Below are 19,701 nucleotides of genomic sequence, written 5' to 3' on the forward strand. Positions count from 1 at the left end.
TCTCCTCAATGGTTAAAGAAAATCGACAATTTAAAAATTGATTTGAGACATAAAATTATTTTAAAAATTACTGTGTATTTTTCTCTGGGCATTTTGATATTAATATATTTTTAACCTGCATCGAGTATTAACTATATTTTGCTTCACTTTTCCCACTATCATATTCCTATTATCAGCATATTCTCTTTTGTTCTAGCTCAAGTATCTTACATATTTAATGTTCGAATGTCACTTTAAACCACTGCAATCTTTCCTCCCCCAATACATCTTTGTCTTCATTATATATAGAACAAGTCATTGCACGGTATACTCAAATCATAGAATTTGAAAGGTACAGTATTACAATGTTTGTAAAATGGAGTTTGGGTTTGAACTGGAATTCTATGCCTACTTTGCTCCTTGCTAGCTGCATGAACACAGCCAATTGAATGAATTCCTGTAAATATCAATTTTCTTCACTATAAATCAAGGATAAAAACAGTCTCCAAGTCAGAGGATTGCTGTGAAAATTAAAGAAGCTAAGATACATAAGGTGACCAGCCCAGAGTTTGGAACAGATACTGCTTAATAAATATAGTTATATGATTACTAATAACAGAAGGATGGATTTATGCTTCAATTAATCTAATCCCAACAATATATAAACAAGGAAACAAAGGTGAGATCTAAGCGGCATATCCACATCTAACCAAGCATTCCCGCTTATCAGCAGATCAAGGTTTAGAACTTCTTTTAATTTCACTGAAAAATCAACAGGCAGTTATTATGGCAGTGGGAAACTAACTTTACCTCTTCAAAGACTAGTTTATATTGCGTGACACATATAGCTCGAAACTAATTATATCTATCACCACTCTTTTGTTCATGGGATACTGTAGGTGTGGGCAGGGCTTGATTACTGTAAGTTGACTTCTTCTTCTTATAAAGTATCACCCTCAACCCAGCTCTTCCCAGGACTCAATACAAGAAGATATTGGATCATAGTAATAAGTAAAGGAAATACGTAATCTATTCTCACAATACAAATATGACATTTTAGAAATTTTCAGATATTAATAGTAATAATGAAATAATAACACTATCATTTATTTAATAAGCACCTAACTCTATGTCAGTCCCTGTGCTGTTAGGTTGAAAAATTCATCATAATTTTCACAATAATCATGATAAATAGGAATCAATGCATCCATATAAAGGTAGTATTAAACTGCAAAAAAAAAAACCATATAAATATTACAGATTTTTTTAATGGATTGAGACATATTCGGGCAGGTTGCTGATGTAATAATTAGGAAGCCCTTTCCACTTTTGAAGGCCATTTCCTTGGAAAATAAAACTAAAGTCTTACTGCCTCTGCGGAGCTGTACATCAAAATATTTTGGTGCCCCCTAGAGGTAATCGGTAATGTGCAATTGTCAACCCCCAGGAAAGAGAAGCTGAAGACAATTCAGCAGATGTTATCTATTATTCTTTGCTGCTTCATTCTCCATACTAACATGTCTCAGATACAAACACAGAGCAGCTCTTGAGCAATGGATCTCAAATTTTAGTGAACATCAAAATCTCTTGGATGGCTTGTTAGAACACAGCCTGCTGCCTTCTTTTCCCAGATTTTCTGATTTTGTGGGTCTGAGTTAGGGCCTGAGAAGTTGCATCTCCAACTACCATCCTGGTGATTATGATGCTGCTGGTCCAGGGACCACATGCTGAGAACCACTAACCTAGAGAATCATTTCAAAGTCAAAGTTATGTCCAGAAACAGGTCAGGTTTCAGTATCCTTGGAGTGCTGGTGCTGAGGACCCTAGTTCGTTACTGCTCCCTGTAGATGACCTTAAGCAGTGTGTGCAGAGAGACATGACCATCTCCTGTATGAGGGTGATCATTCCTGAAGATCTATAGATTCCTTGATCCTCAAGAGTTCCAGTGGATTGACAGATACAATTAGGTGAAGAAGAACCAATTGAGAATTGAGGTCAGAGAACTTAGGTTCAGATTCCAGCTCTGACATTTAATAAGCTGTGACTAGGGTGAAGACCAACATCCTGTACTGTAAGGGGTTAAATAGGAACCATCACTGTGGATGTATCTCTATCAAATAGCTTGGGACTTAGTAGGCTTGAAACAAATCTTGGTTAAATCTTAATTTCCATTATATCAGGGTTCCATATCTACATTTCCAATACAAAGATATTATGGGAAATATCAGATATTAAAATGAACACATACTGCAAAAATGGAAAATAGTAACATGAAGGCAGTTAAATCCAAGGAATTAAGCTGTAAGTTTATCAATTTGATCAATGCAATTACTATTACCTACCTTTGTTTAAAAAGAGAAAGAAGGACAATTTTTACTCTTCTTTATCTCTTTTTCATAAATTCTTTTTTCTTCCCTTTTTCCACATAACCCAACTTCACAACCTTTTTATTTAAAAAATGCAAAGTTTATTAGACATTTAATAACCTACACATTATTCTTTTTATTTCTTTGCTATATAGGTTATTGTTTACATTGTTTCCAAATTATTGTAGGAACTGATTTTTTTTTTTTTTTTTTTTGCAAGATAATAGGAGACGTGGATATTGACTATAGTGTACTCCACTTCTGCTTAATCCAGGTCAGGATTTATGGAGACCTCATGTGGTGACAAGAGGCACCACAGAAGGCTTTCTTCAGGCTGGTGTAACAGTGAAGGAGAAATTCAGAAACTCATTTGGAAGCAAAATAATCCATAAAGAATTAAGACCTAGAAGTTAGTTAATGTTGCTGAAGCTTGCAAGGCCTTCAACATATATCCTGAAGTAATACTAATGGAAAATGCAGTAATAAGTTTAAGAACAGGAGATCTGGTTGTTTATGTATAAATATGTATAAAATTATCCTTATCAACTAAGAAGTTAATGACACAAAAACTTTATAAGATATGCTTCTCAGGAATTAATTACAGTCTTTTTTTCTGAATGAAATCCACTGAACATAGCTTTTTATTTAAATTGGCATCAAATTTAAAAAGATGTTTCTGTAGGCATGTTTCTATGCATATGATCGTGTTTCCCCTTGGTTTTACACAGAACAGAAAGTGATCTGAGATAGAATCAAACTTGAACTTAGGTCTATGAATTTCACTTATGCAACAATATCAACAATATTATTTATAACTATCTGGAATACAGGATATGTTCTTTCAATTAAAATAAGGTACAGCAGTTCTATGTGGTGTACAAATACCTCTTGCTGACAAGGTATTAGAGTTGTGAAATTAAATAAAATAGTGTAGCAGTAACCATATTTTAACCACATAATTTATTGGTACGAAAAATCACTTGGAGGGTGGGGGAGCTCCTTCCTCAATGACAGGTACTTGTTCTTTATCTCATTTTCCTTACAAGAAAATGTGACAAGGGCTTCTTTTTTCTCCTCCTTAAGGAAGTTACATAACAGACCTTTAAGCTAAAATCTAGAAGGACAAATGAGTTAATAAATGTCAAATGTTTTGAAGGCTTTAAAAGAATAGAGCAATATAAATCTGTGGCATTAAAATGAGTAATCCTAAGAGTTCCAATTCAGTTATCAGATGGTACCCTGCCTTTGGGCATGTCCTCGAAAAGGTTTAAGTTTTCCAAGACAGGCGAAATGAGATAAGTAGAAGTAGCCATTATGAAAGGACATCTTAGAAAATGTTAACTAGGAAAAAAGTTAATGAGGATATTGCAGAGATTTTAGGTTGAATATATTCTTGAGTTAAAGAAATTGGTTACTTATGAGGGAACCTACTATGTGCCAGGCATGGATGCTGGAAATACAAAGAGTTGGACAAGTCTTGCTTTCAAGGAAGCTGCTAATAATTATACAAATAACTACTACAATATGAGGCTGGCATTAGGCCAGGACTTGCATAAATTCCGGGGAAAGCTTCTTAAAGTAGAAATGAGAGGAAGAACAACAAGATGATGAGTATTAAATCCAAGAGGAGGGTTGGAGTCATTCAGATGTCCTTTCAAACTTATAGTGACACTAGTTTTTGCTGAGGGGAAAAGGGGGTGAGAGAGGAAGCTGTTGCCAGACGTACATCACACTAAAGAGACAAGAAGAAACAAGGAAATTATCTTTCAAAACATAGTGGGGGGAAAAAATATCCAGAACTGCCCTGAAATAAAGAAAACCTTCTGGTATAATGTGTGTTGCTAGGGATTTATTTTTTCCCCTCCTTTCTCTCCTAAGAGAGTAAAAATCACACAGATACATTAAGCCCTTAAGAGTTTTGTGAGCGTGGGCATATTGTATATTCAAGACATCCACTGACCATGGTGTGGTTAAGTGCGTGCCTACAAAGGAAGGGTTAAACGGAGGGGGTGGTTTGGAGATAGAAAAGCAAGCAAGGAGGTTTGAAAATGCTGTTTTCCAACTTGCAAAAACTGAACTTTTCAGCTCCCCAAAATACACGTGTGTGTCTGTAAGCGCAGGCAGATCTATTTCGGTCGGATTTTTCTTAAATTTAAAACATAATTTCTCTGTTTCTGTCTCTCTGTCTCTTGCTGCGCTGCAAACAGTGAGCAGCCCCCTTAAGGACTGCGTGGCAAAAGCTGCAGGAGAGGCACTGGCAGGGCTGTTTATTTATGAGCCGCGTTCAAAGCCGCCCTCTCCCCATTCTCCCACTGCAAACGACTATCTCCGAGCCCGGGTCACCTCTGGGGCCAAGGAGTTGGGGGTTGGGGCTCGGGAGCCTCCATTTTCGGGCAAAGTTTGCCCGGGCGTGGGAGCTAGGGGGCGAGCCGGAGCGCACGGGAACGCGCGCCGCCCGCCGCCGCCTCCGCCAGGCGCTGGCAGCCCCAGCCTCACCTCTCCCCTCTTCCCGGCGAGGTGCGGGCTCCCAGAGCGCAGTCAGGGGGCGGGGCCGGGCCTCGAGGGGCGGGGTCAGGGGGCGGGGGCTCGGGCGGCTATATAAGGCCCGCGCCGGCTCAACTTCGGACTTGGTGTTATTTATTTGGTAAGCTCCTGGACGGCGGAGCTTGGCGGCGGCGGTGGTGGCTGTCGCAGACTGTGGTTAAAAAAAAGAAGGCGGCGGCGGAGGCGGCGGCGGAGGCGGCGGCGAGGGATGGGAGCGCTGAGGCGCCCGGGCGCAGGCCGGAGCTGCCGCGCTTTCTGGGCACGGCGGGAGTGCTGAGCAGAAAAGGGAGCGCCCGGGGCTCGCAGCCGGCTCTGGAGGCGCGGGCCGGGTTTTTGTTTGGCTGCGCGGAGCACCAGTCAGCCCCAGCGAACAACTCCAGTTGCAACCACCACCCACCTTCCTTCCAGCCGAGCGAGACTTGGGCTGCTGCGTCCGTCCTATTGTTTAGACACTTGCCAGGGGCTCCGGAGTCGGCGGAGCCACCGAGTCCCCGCTCTGAGTCGTCGCCTTCCCTCTCCCCCACCTCGCTCCCAGGAGCCGGAGGCCAGGACTGCAGCGGGAGAGGGGAAGGGGCTGGAAGGAGAAGGACTGCCCAGAACTGCGGCCGCCGCGTCAGGTGCAGCGCCAGGAGCCGGGCGGCGTCGTGACGCCGGCGGGGGGACCGCCACTGTGGCCCTGCGGGGCGGGATTCAAAGCCTGGGAAAAGTTACTGCACTTTGTGAAGGAAGAACCACTAGTGGGAGACGGCCCAGGGCCGGCCTTGGCTCTGCACCCTCAGGGACCCGGCTCCGGTTTCTTCCACCTTTGCCATCAGGTGTCTGCCGCGGAGCTGCGGCGTATCCGGGAGACGAGCGGGGCTCACACGCGCGCACACACGACTGCCATTCAGCTGCCGCCTGGCTCTGCCCGGAGTAGCGGATCCCACCCGCCCACCTGCCACCGAGCCATTCTCCAGTACGCCCCAGCAGGACGCGGACATCTCCAACCTTGGCCTTTGCCTCTCCACTCCTTCCGGTCTGCCTGCCTTTAAGTCCGCCCCCAGTCATTTCCCACTCAGTCTTCGCAGCAGCGTTCGTCCTACACTTGGCCTCTTGGATTTCCTCGCTGGGGTGCTGACTACTGGACATTTCTGCCCGGCTGCGGTGGTCTGACTGCCTTTTTGTCTTTTCTGCGTGACCTCGGGGCAGGTCCTGGTGCAGAGCGTCGCCAAGGACGCCGAGCGGGGGGCGGGATTGCCTAGACATCCTTCAGCGAAGTGCATGTGTTTGTAAACCATCCTCGGCTGTCGGGAGACCGCGAGGACGGGTCCAGGCTGCAGCGGAGCCGAGGGCAGGGGAGAGGCCGCGTGAGTGAGCACAGTCCCGAGCCCTGCGCCCCCAGGACTGCGTGTCTGCCCCGTGCGCCCCCGCGCGCCATGCCCAGTTGCCCCGTGCGCTCTGCTGTGGGCCCGCTGGGCTCCCGCGCCTTCTAGCCTCGGGAGCCCACTTTGGGACCATCATACCTATTGAGCACCCATCTTCTGCCTCGTACCTTCTCCACTGGCATCGGATTTGCAGAAGCGTGCGTGGGACCAGAGGACCGCCCTCTCCGCCACAACCGGCCCCTGCACCTTCACAGCCATTGGAAGCCCCAGCTCTTTTACCGCCAAGTTCATCCTTGGGAGACAGAAGACGCGTGATCTCCTCTCTGCTGCTCTTGGGGTCTCCTTGCAGCCCTGGCCAGGCCTATTCATCCTCAGGACCTAAAGTTGCCCAAGGACCTCCTGCTCTACCAGAGGAGGGTGGAGAGGGAGGTGGGAGGCGTGTGCCTGTGGGGGCTCTACTGCCTTGTTCTATATTATTTTGTGCACATTTTCCCTGGCACTCTGGGTTGCTAGCCCCGCCGGGCACTGGGCCTCAGACACTGCGCGGTTCCCTTGGAGTAGCAAGCTAAAGAAAGCCCCCAGCGCCGGCGAGGAAGGAGGCGGCGGGGAAAGATGCGCGGCGTCGACTGGCAGATGCTGTCCCTGTCGCTGGGTTTAGTGCTGGCGATCCTGAACAAGGTGGCACCGCAGGCGTGCCCGGCGCAGTGCTCCTGCTCGGGCAGCACAGTGGACTGTCACGGGCTGGCGCTGCGCAGCGTGCCCAGGAATATCCCCCGCAACACCGAGAGACTGTGAGTATGCGCTCTTCGTCTTCCCCTCTCCCCATCCGGGCGGTGCACCCTTGCCTCCACTGGAGAAACCTGTCAGATAAGGGTCCTGTGCCTGGGGCAGCCCTCGCTAGGTTTCCCTCATGCGCATCCTGGGGTTGAGCTCTCCGGGAGGGTACTGGCCAGGGAAGGGCCACTGTCCAAGTAGGGGCGGGTCCGCTGGCAGCTACGCTAGGTTTCCCTCCCCTGCTCTCCTCCCGCCACCGCAGCTCCCTGTGGGCTAGTTCTCTGGGGCTGGGGAGCGAGTAGATAGGGGACAAGTACTGGAGGATGCCCGGGGCAAGTGAGATGCCACTTGTTCTCCAGACTCCATAATCGGAGTCACCTTTCGATTGCCAGCACTCTAGGTCGGTTTCAGAGCCCAGTCCCCGCTCCTGTCGCAGGCTGGCTCGGAGGGGATAGCAGGGAGACTCAAAAGAGAGAAACTTGCTCTCCCCGATTTTGTGTCACCCTCCTGGGGGAGAAGGGTAGGAAGAAGGGGTCATGGAGCGCCTGGGGGTGCTTCTCACAGGTTGCGGGGAGAAGGGTGCCCAGGACAGCGACAGCTAGCATAGTAGCCGCGCGCAGCCCCCCGCCCCCCACTTCTCCGGGAAGGGGAAGACGGCGTTAGGCCCCATGGGACTTGTCCCCGCGGGTGACTGAGCGGGGCGGACTGCGTCCTATCCGTTAAGCGAAGTTAGGGCTGGTTCTGCAACCGGAACCAGCCGAACTGAGTATTATCGCTGCGGCGACCCCGCGGCCCCTGGCTGCCCCCTGCGGCCCTTCCTCCCGAACCCCTGCGTCCCCATCCACCTTTCTGGCAGTTTCTGCGCCCCTTCACGTGGCAGCAGCTCCCCTGCCTTCCCCCTTCGCGCTCCGCTGCCCGCAGACGTCCCCGCCTCCCTGTCTCTGCGAGTCTCTAATGAAGAAGTAAATGCAGACCCTGTGTTGACGGCCCACGCGCTCCTGGTGGGGCGCTTCCAGAGTTCAGCGAAGTGGAGCATGGAGGCCGTTCTCTTTGTGAACTCCGAGGCCGCCGCCCCGCGCCAGTCCGGCCGCCCCGGGCACGTTCCGCTCTCGCGGTTGCGTGTGGGCCCGGAGGCAGCGAAGGGCGCTGGGCTAGGCTGGCGGGGGCCAGCGCGTCTGGACTCGTCCCGCGGCCTGCTTGCTCCCGGGATGTGAGGGTTTTGGGCCATGGAGAGGAGGTGCCCCGACCCGCACGTCTTCACCCGCGCAGCCCGTTGCATTTCTAGTCGCCCTTCTTATCCAACCCATTTCCCTCGCTCTCAGTTTTAAGGCCCAAGTGGAGTCCTCTCTTCCTTTGCAGATGGATCTTCTACCCTCAGCCTCACTAGGTTACCCCTACTGCTTCCTCTTCCTCCTTACCAGCTGGCCAAATCGGGGCTTTACTAGGGGTATCTTGTCAGGATTCGATCCCCATTTGTGTGGGGGTGGGGGTGGGGGTGGAGATTCACGTTATATCGAATAGCCCAACAATCCTAGGAACAACTGAAAGGTACTCCGCTCAGCCTGGAGAAGTGAGTTGGGGAGAAAGGAAGAGACGCCACGCAGAATTCTCTTAGCACTTGTCACTTCATGCCATTCGGGACAGTTTAAAGTTTAAACACTAACGTGTCTTACTCAAAATGGAATGCACTTGGGTGGGTGGATGGTGGGGGGGTTGTAGCAATTGAGTTGCAGGTTCTTGAAAAAATACACATCCTTATGAAAGATTCACTAAAAGTTTTCAGAAAATAGTTTACTGGGTGCTAGCTTGTAAAATTCTCTCATGGAAACAGTTTGAATACAGATTTTAAACACGATGTTGCAGAGTCAAAGGTGGTAGAGAACTTACTTCTATGAAGAGCATTCAAAGCACAGTAAAGCCTGGTTTTACTTGAAATGATTGGAACCAGGGCAAGTTTAGATCTTGACCTGAAATGCCAGAAAGGGAAATCATGACTCCTGAAAGGAAAAGTGGTGCAGAAATCTGAACAAAAATGTCAGGGCCTGAATACTATTCATGTTCGCCCCTGCTAGTAGTTTTCCCTTACAATCACAGCGGGGTTCCCTGAACTGCAAATGAAGAGTTAAGTTTTTATACAAACAGAATTGTTGGAAGGTAAATGCCTATAAATGCAAGTCTTTGAAGTGCAGTTGTTTTGATGGCACTAATTTTTTTCTGTGCCTTAGGAAGTTTTGCCACCATGCTACCTAAGGATAGTGTTCTGAATTTTTATCAGATTTCTTCCTGAATAGTATGAGAAAATTGGGCATTTAACTTCCTGAAGGGAACTTTTTTGGGAGGGGTGTGCCTAACAATTATAGTAAAATAGCAGAATACCTGTGAAATTAATATACACATCCTTATAGAAACAAAAATGGAAAGCACTCTCCTGTACACAAAACACAACAAACGAGAACTTTTTGGTGATAATGTAACCACCTCATTTTCTTGTCATATGCCAGCAAGAATGAACTTTGTAAACATGGTGAGTCATTTTAAAAATATCCTTTCAAAGATTATCCTCTTCCTCTTCCTTCATACTTTGTACACTGCTTTAGTAATTGAATCAACTTTTAGTTCTGATTTACTCTAAATTTTACTTTCAGCAGGTAAACATAGAAATAAAATCGAACTTTCACTTTCTGGTTTTTCTCTTAGGGATTTAAATGGAAATAACATCACAAGAATTACGAAGACAGATTTTGCTGGTCTTAGACACCTAAGAGTTCTGTAAGTGTTTCCTCTGTATTTTTGAATAATTTTTTAAGGTTGCATATTTTGAATCATTACTAATCTCAGTTTTTATAACTATTCTGATGACTGTAACATAAAAAATTTTAAAAGGTCATGGTTTCCTTTTTTGTGTGTTTATCATTGTACTACAACGTTTAATAAAAATTGGAACTTTTATTTTAAGGTTGGAAACATGCCATAGAACCAATAATCCAGAAATGACCTCAGTTCATTGTTATACCATACCCTAAGTGCCTTATGCATATAAAAATGTTGAATAATTATTTTCACAAAATGAATAAGTAATGTGAAATATTTGATACTTTTAGGATTGGAAATTAACTAAAAATAATTTAAGTGGATCTGCATTATTAATAACAAAAATATTCATTCTCTTGAAAAAATCTAATTTCAAGCTTTAAAATCAAGCATTCAAACTTTACAGCCGAGTTTTTGGTGGAGAAAATGTTTATAATGATACATTAATCATATTTTGAGTTTTTTTATATTTTATATCTTTGTAGCTTCTATAAAATTGTTGCAATATGATTACTTCTTTAATTAGTGGGTTAAATTAGCTGTGAATAAACCACCACTTGAGAGTCAATGTAATGTTAAATTGTTTTTGCCCACAGGATTGTAAATATTGACATGCCAATAGCCTTACTATTTTGACCACTGTGCATTCAGTGTTCTAAGCTTTAGGAGACACATTTTGGTCATTACAAATTATTCCAGTTGCTGACGTGTATCCATGTCAGAATTGAAGTATGTGTATGATGAATTACTGTATTTTGATTCTTTGGTTAAGTTAAAAACCAGTATACCAAAAAAAGCTATCAAAGCTTCAGTGTCAAGGATTACTCCTCAGACACACTATTAGTTTAAGGGTCAGAGTTTTGACTAGTAAATCTCGTGAGAAACTGCATTCGTGTTAAGATTTGTGATGTGGACACTGCTGTTTCCCTTCCATGAGTTCACTCAGATATATTATTATTATTAAATTTGATATTGGATCTCAAATCAGAGCAAAATTTAACTCTATAAAGAGAAAGAGGTTAAGTCTTCAGTTGCTGAATTGAAATGTATTCAGATGGTGAGTGGTAACATTAAGAAGCATGTTGTATTTTGCATTTCAGTCAGCTTATGGAGAATAAGATTAGCACCATTGAAAGAGGAGCATTCCAGGATCTTAAAGAACTGGAAAGACTGTAAGTATTTTCAATTCCAAATTTCTGACAACATACCTGTGTTTTTAAAAATACTTAAATTTCAAGCATCATGTCTGCAATGTCATGTCTTAGGTTTTGAAAATTTGCAGAAAAAGAGGTTGAATGACTGGTTTTCAGACTACTTTATGACAAATAGAGTTCCTGAATAAAAAGTTTTAACTTGTAATGAAGCTCAAAAATACAGATTTATTTTCCTGAGACACGTATTTCCTTGATAATCATTGCTTTCGTAAACACTTACAAGCATTTCTTATTGTTCATTTGATTTGTTTTATTTGCTCATGTAGAATGAAAGGTGGTACTTTTATTTGCATTAATGGTGCATTAGGGAAGAGAGAAGTTTTGCCAATCGTTATTTTTATTTTCGTGGTGGTGCTTTGTGTGTCATCAGTGACATTTGGTGAAATATTTTATGTTTTACTGATATTTACTTTTTGATATTTAACATGGTAAACATTGTCATTGTTAATAACTACTTTTCACAGTTTTATTTTATTATTTTACACTAGCTTTAAAAATATATCTTCTGGAAAATAATCTAAAGATTATGAAAGTAAGAACTGTGTTATCAGATGGTGGACAAAGTTTTTTTTTTTTTTTTTTTTTTTTCCCCAAGAAAAGTAAATGTAGACTCCAGATTTTAAGATACATTTTTTTACATATTACTTGAGGACTTTAAAAAATGTTTACAGTATATATCTACAAAAGACAAAACCTCTATCTGAAATAAGATAAATTACAGAATTTGTAATTCGAAGTGTGAATTATATGTCTTATATGTCTTGATTATTTAAGTTTCATATGTTTGCATTTTGAAGGCAAGTAAAAGCTCTAGAAAAAGCAACAACAATTATTTTAATAAGTTTTCAAGCCTGCCTTAATAATCACTTTAAGTAAAAATAAGGTTATTTTCAAAAAATAATGAAATCTAATGTTCATTTTAGGCATAACACATATTCAGGTTCACTGGGCAAAATGGGAGAAGTTAATTCCCTGTAATTGTCTATAGTAAAAAAATGGTTTGTCCCCATCCAAGATATTTATAAATATATAGACTATATTTTTATAACCTCAAGTAAAACACAGAAATATATCTACTTTATTTTACTATTAATCTTTCTCTATGATAAATACTACAACACAGGGACTATAATTGTGTAATTCAAAATAAATTTAAGATCACTACTTTCAACTAATTTTAGAGGAAAATAAAAACATTGTAAACATTTGGTAGCATTCATAACAAAGTTTATAAGTTCATAGCCTATCTCTAAATATATAAAAAATACTTTGAAAGTATGTATTCTTTTATCTCTTTCATCGACTCTATGAGTAGCTAATTCCTAGTAAGTAATATGCAAAGATATTTTCATCCATTTCATTTAAGAATGTATCAATATAATTTAAAATGAATAGATAAATTATCATTTAAACATTTACTGTGTTTTCAAGAATAACTGTTAGTCATCACAGGAAAGTATCTTGAGTTTGGTTCTTAACTTCCAAATCATTGAAGGAGTTTTGATGGTTTTTTTATGCAGTCTCTATTTTGGTTAATATTGTTGTTTTAAATATTTTCAGGAACACTAGAACTAAACAAGCTTTCTCATTCTTTTTCAAGTCACTTCAGAGTATTGTCTGAACCTTCATCTTGAATAAATTAACTTTTACTACAACTTATTAACCAGATGCTGTATGCTCTGAAATTTGATTAGAGTTGTAAGTAGGTACTATTTTTTGACTTTACTTCCTCTGGGAATGTCACTTCATCTCAGAACATTTTTCTATTCTACTAAGACTAAGTCAGATGTTTCAGAGTGGGAGGAAGATTTGTAATTTTGAATGAAAACTAATATATATGCAGGACTTCTTTAAATCACCCCAGCTGTTGGCCAAGAGCAAATATTTCATATTTGTGAGGAAAAGCTGAGAAAATTCCTTTTGTTTACAACTGCCAAGTCCATCTGATGGAAGCACATTGTTATCTGACAGCCAATTCATCTCCTTGGGACTCTGGAATTCAAAACCATTTCTTAGGAACATTGTAGATACACTTTTCAAATATTTATTTATTTTTAAATACATTAAATGGCAAGGCAGGTTTGCTAAAGAATGCATTCAAATTATTGTGAAACAAACTATTTTAAATTTTGTTCAGTGTATTGATTTAAAAAATAAAAACTAAAAACTCACCCAAAACTACCCAGAGAGTTCCATAATCAAACTGCTATGGTCTGTGGTATATATCTTTATTTTAGTAAGTGTTATTGATATTAAAAAATTGCTTGCTTTTTCAAAAGCTGCAAGAGACAATGTGAGAGACAAGGAGTAATCAATAAATTAACTTTTAAGTATGTATTGTGTAAATTTATAGGGTTTTTATCAGTTTAGTTGTGAAATTTAAAATTGGAACTCTAAATTATGAAAAAGGTATAAAATTAGGTTTATATTGTAAATCCCATTTATACATTGAATCATGATTTAACTTTTTAATTTCTTGTGTGAAGAACAAAATAAAATAAAAGCATTAATTTTATTCGTGTGTAGTTTATGGGTTTAATTCGTTTTCACTTTAAAATGATAAAACAATTCTAAATTACATTTTGTGACTATTTCATAGTCACACGTTTTTCTTTCTATTTTATGTTGATGGAGTTTTAACTTGATCTATAGAAAACACAAATCTGAAAACAGAAGCTAAAGATCTGCACCTTTTTAAAACTTCAGCTTTTTAATCTGCAAGAAACAGTCATGTTGTTGATTTGAATTTAATTGTAGCATGAAATGGCAAAGTCATTATTTGCAAATCTAAGCGTCATAGCTATAAAAGATAATGTTTTTCTTTCAAAGAGTGTATGAAATACCAAATTTTCAGATAAACTGTCAAGAACAAGTTAATAGTAAAACATCTCCTCCCTTCTTTCTTTCCTTCTTCTCTCCTTCCCTTCCTTCTTTCTTTCTTCTCCTTTCATTTCTTTCTTTCTTACCTCTTTAACTAACACCTCCTTCCGGTCCCCTTTATTCTCTTACAACATGAGATGACACACCATCTTTAGAATGTGGTTGTGCATCACTGTAAAAGGACGAAGTTGTAATCATGCCTGCATACCATGAGCACACATTATTTTCTGTTTTGACAGTTTGTTTCTGCATTCTCAGACCTAACATGTGCAGTGGCATATTTCCTAGGATGCTCTGTATTGCCAGTGCTACCTGTTTATCTGGGATGAAAATGAAGCCTTTTGAATGTGCCTCAAGTAGAGTGTATTAGCAGGTCTCCTGTTGTTTAATCAAAAAATTGTTCTAATGAAATGTACTCTACCGATATGACCAGTTAATTCGATGGAAATTCAGAAAAAAACAAGTTATAAATAAGCTGTAGTAAAGAATCAGGACACTTATGAAGTATATTTCTTTTTATACTTCAAGGAAGATACCTGTGTATATCTGCAATAAATTCTCCACACAAAATTATTAATTTGAGATTTTTTTGGATGCCTCATAATGTTCTAGCGGTTTAAAAAAATAACACTGGAACCCAGCAACTCTATGGGCTTGTGGAAAATCCTGTTGTTCACATGCTGTTTATGGGATTATATACTGCAGTCATTCAGTTTTATTTAATGACCTTTTAGGGGGACCCAGGCCATGTCAGGGTTCCACTAGTGAAAGTAATCTCCTTTTGAAAGTTCCTTGATAATACAAATACAAGAGTATGAGAAAGTTTTTGAAATTTTTTAGGGTTGTTATAGGACATTTTATTATTGACTCCAAGACTGAAAAGTGAAATACATATATGCCTAGGTTATCGTTGGTAAGAATCAGTAGCATACTGTGAAAAATCTTGGACATTAGGCTTTGTGTGAACATCATAACCATCTTAAATACCCTTAAAATAAGGAAACTGAGAAAATAATAAAGGCAAGCACATGGAGTGTTCATTTTTACCCACCAGTAATTGGTAAATGTGTGCTTTTAAGACAAATATTGCTTTAACGTCTCCTAGTGTTAATATAATTGGGTTTGAAATGACATTTTTCCCACTAGCTTTGTCATTTGATACTCATTTTTGCTTGAAAATGAGCTTTGAAAATATTATTATGATAAAGCCACGCAAGGAATCTTGGACAGTCACGCTGTTAACGTAGACATTTAAAGTTTCCACCAAGTTAATATAAAGAACATATTATTTTTAATTTAGAGAAGTCTAAGTTCCTTTACAGTGGAGCCTATGTTTGACTAAACACTATATTCTAATAAGATGGCATGTAAAAGACACATTTTTTTAAGGAGATGCTGAATTAGTTCCCCCTGCATACACATACCACTCCTAAGCATGGGACAGACAGTGTGAGTGAGGCTGAGGAAGTATGATGTGGTAGGGTTTTTGTTGTAGGTCTTTACACATGAGTTCAAGTAGAGAATATGTTGTGGAACAGGTCTGAAAGAAAGCATCATTTATCCTCTGTTCATCAAGGATCTGGATATATTCTCTGTTCACCAAGGATTAGTCTCTTCTGACTAATCCGACAAGTTCATAGGCAACACATAACACATACCTTTTATTAACAGAATGGCAATCTAACGGTGCTAATCTCCTTGGAAAAGAATCCAAGCCCATCTCAAAAGAATTGTTTTCTGGTATCTTTCCACACAAGTTTAAAATCGTGGCAGTCATTTTCTTGGAAAGTCTCTTTAAAGGACACATCAAACTCTGTAACAGAGGCTGAGTGTGCACATAGCATAAAATAAAAATGTTCTAAAAGATATAATAGCCATTAAATGCCAATGATGCTGACCTGTTTATAAGCAATGTGGTTGATTTTAAATTTGGTTTACTGACACTGGTCATAGAAAGCTTTAATCTATCTGTACTATTACAAGTTTAGCAGAACATTGAATCCATCTGAGAGAGTGTCTCATGCAACATTTTTTATGGGCCTTAAAGTTGAATGGTGGTGAGAAGGCCTGTTTGCTCTTTGTGGACCATTTTATAAATTCTGAAGCAGCAAGGGTGTTTATTTTTCCCACATCTGTTTTGGGTCCTCTTTTGTGACAGTGTTTGCTGGATGCCGTGTCCTTTATACTTCCCCTGAAATGAGTAGTTTAGTTTGCACTGTTACAATGTATTTGTGGAAGCAGCCAATGTCAAATATTTTACATTTAATTCCCTCTCTCATTTCTTTTGGATACCTTTCTGCTTGAATTATGTCTTCTAGACTGAATTTCACAACTTCACATGGAAAGAGAAACATTTCTACATGGACTTCATATATATTGCCCTTACCTTTTTTCAAACCAAGTGTTATCTGCTGGACTGGAAAGGATATTGATGAAAATGCTTTTAGAATGAAAGCTTAATAATGGGGCTGTGATGTGATCTCATCAATGTTGCTTTATGATGATATTTACAGAAAATTATTTGGATGTCTTCCCTGCAATGGTCCATACACTCTGAATACAGATGGACAGTTCTGGAGCATTGGCTCTGTGCTACTGTTTGAAGTTCTAGAGTAAAAGCACAGAGTATGAATTATCTAGAAACCCCTGTTCTTCGACATCTTATTTTATCTGTTGGTGCTTGGTGTCTCATGGAATACCAGGCAAACACTCATTGGTTGTATTGTTGATTATGGCTTCTAACCAGATATAAGCTCCCCTTCCTCCTTTTAAAATCAGAAACATTAAGTAAGAGGGATATCAGAAAATCCTTGGTTTTAATTCTACTCAGAGATCTTGATCACCTTGCTTTGTCTTTCAAAACTTCAGTTTCCTCATCTTAAAAATAGGGATAATCATTATATCTCATAGTGGTAGTAAGTAAGATAATGTACATAGCTTCATGAAATGCTGGGCACACAGCACTTAAAAAACTATTATTCTGCATTTCAGCATAGCTCTCTTATTTCTCAATAGCTGAGTTTAGGAATTATTTTATCTTAGCTACTAAAGTGTAAATATGATCCATTTGGCTTTTTACAACCATATTTACATTTAAAAAAATTTTCTTCCTAACATAGTATATGGTCAACAGAAGAGATGTGAAGAAAATGTGAACAATTCTTCAATGGTTATTTCAGAGTGTTTCTCATAGTCTTTCCAAATATATAGAGAAATACCAAGAAGTAAGGGGACAAAAGAGGAAGCAATATTTTGCTAATAAGTGTTGACATCCCTAGCAAGAATACAAGGAAATAAGTTATAATTGATATCACTGATGTAAATGTAAACTTTATTTTATTTATAATACAAAATAAATGTTAAAATCTTTGCTTTAAAGGTGTGAGAATAAAAATATTTTTATAATAGAAGTCAATTTACCAGAGAAGATGGCAAAAGAGGGAGCTAAATAGTTTTACACTTGATCCTCATGTAGGAGGAATAGGAGGTTAGAAATGGTAGACGTTAAGGCAGCATTTATCAAGCATTTATTATAGAGCTAGCACCCTGCTAAAAACACCTTATATTTACAGTAACATGTAAATATGGAGTACAAAATTTCACTGGCTTTGGTAAAAATGTTTTTATTTTACATTTTGAATTAGATGAAAGGTTGTGAACATTAATTGAATTGAGATGAAAGTTGCAAAAATAAGAGACTATAACCTCTGCTAAAGGACAAGAGTCACAGATGCAGCTGGCAGATAATAATTCAAAACACTATTTGTCAATATGTTCAGGCTGCCCTTCAAATTGAGGTTGTTAAGAATCAGTATTTTAGAGGCCAGTGGTGTTTTGTGCAATGCAGAAAGATCACTCACTCACTCCTCTGAAAGTCAAACTCAAAAATAGCTGATAGCACAGAGCAAACAGTTACTGGAATCCCTTCTCATCTTTGCCCTGGGAGAAAGTATCTCAGAGACATACATTACACACCTTTCTGAAACTGTGAATTGCCAGATAGAGAATTATCAAGCATTTCTGGGATCTTATGGGCAGATTCCATCTAGGGGTGATGACATAAGACTTAAATACCACTGTATCTCTGTCTCTCCTTGACACCATTGAATGTCTGTTCTCTGAACAATGATAATTGACTCACCTGGTCTGTTTAACAAAGCTAATTTATGTTGGCTCTCATAAATAATCCTATGTGATATCTTTAATTCACTACATGCCATTTCCTGTTCTGGAACCATCAGATTTTAGAGATCTTATTCTGACACAATCATCTTCAAGCTGTTAAGAAATTTTCTGTCACATTAGAAGCTAGGCTACTTTTTCTCTAGCTCTGTTTAGTAATTGTTATGTACCTTAATAGTCTTTAAAATAATTCTAGATTTTAAATAAATGTTCTTTAGTTTAAAGATTTAATTTCTGGCAATTGTGCAAGAATCTATCCTTTAAATTTTTTCTTTATTTAATATTTTGAAAGTTTCACTCTTTATTTTAACCTTTGTATAACCATTTAACCTTAGTGTGGATGGAAGAGAGAATAGAAAAAGTGGAGCCAAAATTGTCTTGACACTGCTTTAAAGAAAATAAAAAGAAAACTTATACTGTTTTTTTTTCCTATCTGTATTATCACATCACTTACTGTTATCTGTCCTTTTTGTGCGATACTACCTCGTCTCATCCTAAAAATAGAAATGTATCTGGTGGGTTTAGACATATAAAGATCACTCATAAGAACTTTCCTGAAATAATAATAAACTACTTGAATTCAGAGAAGAATGCTTCATATATATTTTCATTTTTTCTCAAATTTAAAATACCTAATTTTCAACCGGTGTCTAAAACTGTGAGCTGAACATAGAGCTAGCTTTTTTAAAAAATAAAACTTTGTGTTTTTTTTTCCCATTGCTTAGTTCATAGATACTGACGAAATTGATCAAATAAAGCTATGTTTTGCCTCAGGAAAAATAGGTGAAAAGGAAGGTTTCAGCATTCTATTATTTTGAATTATTGTTTAGGAATCTTTAGGCTGTAGTTTTTCGAGAGGAGTGATTCAGAGGGTATGTTTTAGTGTCACAACACCTGCATTCAGTCCCTAGCTTTATGTCTTTCAACTCTATACCTCTCTCCAGAACAGCAGTGAGAATTGTACTTACTCATGGCGATGTGGTGAAGAGTGAATGAGATAACTTGTGTAAACCTCTCAGAATAGTGACCGTCACCTAGTAGGCTTATTCCTTGCACAGTGAATTAGGAACACGTGTTAGCTATTACCTCCACAGTGCATTAGGAACCACTGAGAATAAGAAAAGGATAGTAACTAAGGAAAAAAAAGCACTTCTTGTATCCAATCTGAAAAATCTGCTTTCTCTCAGTATATGATGCTATACTGATGTAGACCCATTAACAAGAAAACTGGTAGCAGTTGTTACTCGCATATATATCTGAATTTGTTTAAACACATTGAATTCCTTCCAGCTTCTAGGTGATGTTGAGAATCACATCACCAAGGATGCTGATGGAATGGAAAGGAGGAAACTCCTGTCTGGGGCATGTGAAAGCAGGTTTGACAGCCATAGAGTGGCATCAAACCCAAGGCAGGTGCCTTAGGGAGTATGTCAGAGGAATGTTGGTTTAACAAAAAATGTAAATGCTAGGGCCTGCTGAAATATATCAAAATACTAGAGAGCAATCTGTTCTCATTCAGCATTTCCTAAGAACCTACTAAGTGCCAGAGATTAGGAAATGTTGACTGAGAGCAAGCTGCTCTCTTTG

At 39.7% G+C, this 19,701-nt stretch overlaps 1 protein-coding gene across 2 annotated transcripts in view; it reads left to right on the top strand.

Moving 5' to 3' along the window:
* The first annotated feature begins 4,970 nt into the window (after window positions 1–4,970).
* The window catches only part of SLIT2 (slit guidance ligand 2), a 376,642-nt gene continuing 361,911 nt past the window's right edge, over window positions 4,971–19,701 (top strand). For both annotated transcript variants that reach the window (XM_012472405.3, XM_012472408.3), the window contains exons 1-3: window positions 4,971–7,044; window positions 9,725–9,796; window positions 10,939–11,010. In XM_012472405.3, coding sequence (XP_012327828.2) covers window positions 6,866–7,044; window positions 9,725–9,796; window positions 10,939–11,010 — 323 coding nt within the window. In that variant the 5' untranslated portion in view covers window positions 4,971–6,865. The remainder of the gene's footprint in view (window positions 7,045–9,724; window positions 9,797–10,938; window positions 11,011–19,701) is intronic.

This window comes from Aotus nancymaae, unplaced genomic scaffold (genome assembly GCF_030222135.1).
Source record: "Aotus nancymaae isolate 86718 unplaced genomic scaffold, 86718_ANA_hifiasm-v0.15.2.pri h1tg000006l, whole genome shotgun sequence".
Lineage (NCBI taxonomy): Eukaryota > Metazoa > Chordata > Mammalia > Primates > Aotidae > Aotus > Aotus nancymaae.